The 3,577-nt window shown below is 35.9% G+C and overlaps 1 protein-coding gene across 1 annotated transcript; it reads left to right on the top strand.

The window, feature by feature from the left end:
- The first annotated feature begins 1,955 nt into the window (after nt 1–1,955).
- LOC116910969 (40S ribosomal protein S28-like) lies at nt 1,956–2,168 on the top strand. Its single transcript, XM_032914689.1, is given in 1 exon segment — nt 1,956–2,168. A coding segment is annotated over 1 exon segment (213 nt).
- The last annotated feature ends 1,409 nt before the right edge of the window (nt 2,169–3,577 follow it).

A 3,577-nucleotide genomic window follows, 5' to 3' on the forward strand; every position in this document is an offset into this window, starting at 1 on the left:
TTAGAGCTTCTGGCTATTATAAATAAGGCAGATATATAGTGGAGCATGTGTCCTTGTTTTATATTGGAGCATATTTTGAGTGTATATCCAGGAGTGGTATGACTGAGTCCTCAGTATTATGTTTAATTCTTGAAGAACCACCAGACTGATTTCCAGAGTGGTTGTTCTTGCTTGCAATCCCACTAACAGTGGAGGAGTGTTCTGCTTTCTCCATATCCTTTTTAGCATCTCCTGTCACCTGACGTTTTGATATTAGCCATTCTGTATTGTGTGAGGTGGAATCTTAACATTGTTTCGATTTGCATTTCCCTGATGACTTAGCATGTTGACCACAATCACTAAGGACATTGAACATTTTTAAGTGCTTTCTGCCATTCAAAATTCCACTGTTTTGAATTTTCTCTTTAGCTCTCTAACCCCCTTTTTTGATTGGGTTGTTCTATATCTTGGAGATTAAATTATTATTTATATAGTTTAGATATATATTATTAATATACAGCTCTTATTATTTTAGCCCTATAATACAATGTGCTATTTGTCCTATGCTATGTCCTTCCCGTTACAGAAGCTTTTCAGTTTCATGAGGCCCCATTTATTAATTTTGATCTTAGATGCTGAGCCGTTGGGTACTGTTTAGGAAATTACCCTTTTGTCAATGAGTATGAGGCTCTTTTTCACTTTCTCTTCTATTAGATTCAATGTGTCTGGTTTCATGTTGAGGTCCTTGATCCACTTGGACTTGTCTTCTTTGCAAAGTGACAAATATTGATCTATTTTCATTTTCCTTCATACAGAATGCAAGTTAGAGAAACACCATTTATTGAAGATTATTTCTTTTTTTCCCATTGTATATTTTTAACTTCTTTTTCAAAAATCAAGTGTTCATAAGTGTGTGGTTTTATTTCTTTGTTTTCAATTCTATTCTATTGATCAACCTTTCTGTCTCTGTTTGAATACCATGTGGTTTTTTAAGTATTTCTCTGAAGTGCAGCTTGAAGTCAGGGCTGTTGATTTCCCCAGAAATAATTTTATTATCAAGGATTGTTGTTGCTATCTTGTTTTGTTGTTGCTGCTGCTGTTGTTGCTTTATTATATGAAATTGAAAATTAGTCTTTCCATGTCTTTGAAGAATTATGTTGTAATTTTGAGGGTAGTGCATTGCATCTGTAGATTGCTTTTGTAGGATGGCCATTTTTCTATGTTAATCCTACAAATCCACGAGTATCGAAGATCACTCAATTTTTTGAGGTCTTCTTCAATTTCTTTCTTGAGAGACTTGAAGTTCTTGTCATACAAGTCTTTTACTTGTTTGGTTACAGTTACCCCCCCGGCTATTTTATATTTTTATGAACATTATGATGGATGCTGTTTCCCTATTTTCTTTCTCAGTTCTTTTATCATTTGTATAAAGACTATTGATTTGTTCTGGCCATTTTTATATCTGGCTACTTTGCTGAAGTTGTTTATCAGCTGTAGAATTTCCCTTGTAGAATTGTTGGGGTCACTGATGTAAACTATAATATCATCTGCAAATAGTTATACCTTCCCTTCCTCTATACTACTTTACATTGCATTAATCTCTTTTTGTTATATTATTATGTTAGATAGAAATTTGAGTACTATATTGAATAACTTCTGTGAGAGTAGGCATCCTTGTATTGTTCCTGAGTTGAATGGCATAGTGTCTCTCCATTTAATTTGATATTGTTTTGCTGTATAGTGCTTATATTATGTTTAGGTATGGGTCTTGAATTTCTTATCTCTCGAGCAGTTTTAACTTGAAGGGGTGTTATGTAGATTGTTGTCTATAAGCAGGTGAGGACACTTGAAAGACAAGGCTAGAGTCTGTGATTGGACAGTAGAAAAGAAGGGTGGACACAGAGTTTTTGAGAGGTGGGAGAGATAGGAGAGAAGGGAGAACGAAGGAAGTTTGAGTATGCCACTTCGCTGCCATCATGGACATGAGGTGTGTGCAGCCCATCAAGCTAGCTAGGGTAACCAAAGTTCTGGGCAGGACCAGATTGCAGGGACAGGTCATGCAGGAGGTGCAAGTGGAATTTATGGATGATACCAGCTGTTCTATCATCTAAAATGTCAAAGGCCCTCTTTGAGAGTATGATGTGCTCTCCCTATTGGAGTCAAAAAGGGAAGCTCAGAGGTTGCTCTGACCTTGTTGCTGGTTTCTGGATATCCACTACTTAGCTCATGGAATGACCTGCAACTATCAAATAAAGCATTTGTTTTCAAAAAGAAAGAAAGAAAGAAAGAAAGAAAGAAAGAAAGAAAGAAAGAAAGAAAGAAAGATAGGAAGGAAGGAAGGAAGGAAGGAAGGAAGGAAGGAAGATTGAGAAAGTGAAGAATGATCCAGATCTGTATGGCTTTAAATAGCCACATGTAACTATGAATATATTATAAGGGATGGATAATTACAGGACAATTTGTCCAATCTACGTGGGCATCTTATATCACTATCAATTAGCTCTGAGTTTTTTTGCTTGACCATTTTTTGGGTTAAGAATCTAGTGACATAAATCTGATAAATTTCAAGGCTCTAGAGTTTTGATTTTACCAGGTTACAGAGATTTGTGTCAGCTAACCACATTTACTGCATGGGAATAGCCATGGAGGTGGTGAGACTGCTGCTGGGGCCAGAGAATAGCCAGTTCTAGTGTGGGATGGTGATTCCTTTTTATTATTTAATGAAACAGCTGGTGCCCAACTTGGGGCAAGAATCCACTAGAAATTTAAGATTATCAGCCTGAGAGATAGAGTTTTATTTTCTAAATGAGAGAAAGGTGGCACTGGAATGAATTGTATGTATTCAAGGGTGAGAACTTGGAAACAAAGAAACGCAGGCAGAGTCTCTGCTCACAGGCTCTGAGGTTTGTACTGTGAAAACAAACAAGATGATTACTATGAGGCCCAGAGCTGGATAATGGAACCTTGGTCAAATGCTTTTTCTGCATCTAATGAGGTGGTCATGTAATTTTTTTCTTTGAGTTTATTTATATAGTGGATTGCATTAATGGTTTTTTTCTATCTCTAGGTTGAAGCCTACTTGATCATGTTGGATGATGTTATCCAAAAAGACATTTTAGGTTTGTTCCCCCAAATTTGTGTGATGCTAGTACTAATAATTCTCCCAGCCAAGAAATCATTTCATCCCCTAATTGAAGACTGACCAGAAATAATTTTAATTTTGTCTATGTTTCTGTCTAGAGTATAAGATATGTAAAATTAAGTTTGAATTTGTCCTGATTAAAAATCTATATGTAGGACCTTTAATAATAATTGGAATAATTCTAACAGCAACTAATACAACATTTTTGTATGACTGAGTGGAATAATGCAATATAAAATAAATGAGGAAACACATTCCTTTTGGAGATTTTCTTCTAATTTCTTTTTTTTTTTTTTTTTCGGGGCTGGGGACCGAACCCAGGACCTTGCGCTTCCTAGGCAAGCGCTCTACCACTGAGCCAAATCCCCAACCCCCTCTAATTTCTTCTACATAGAAGTAAAATTCCTCCAATAGTCATTAACTTCACAAATTCAGTCTCATTTGAGATTTAAACAA

This window comes from Rattus rattus, chromosome 10, assembly GCF_011064425.1.
Source record: "Rattus rattus isolate New Zealand chromosome 10, Rrattus_CSIRO_v1, whole genome shotgun sequence".
Lineage (NCBI taxonomy): Eukaryota > Metazoa > Chordata > Mammalia > Rodentia > Muridae > Rattus > Rattus rattus.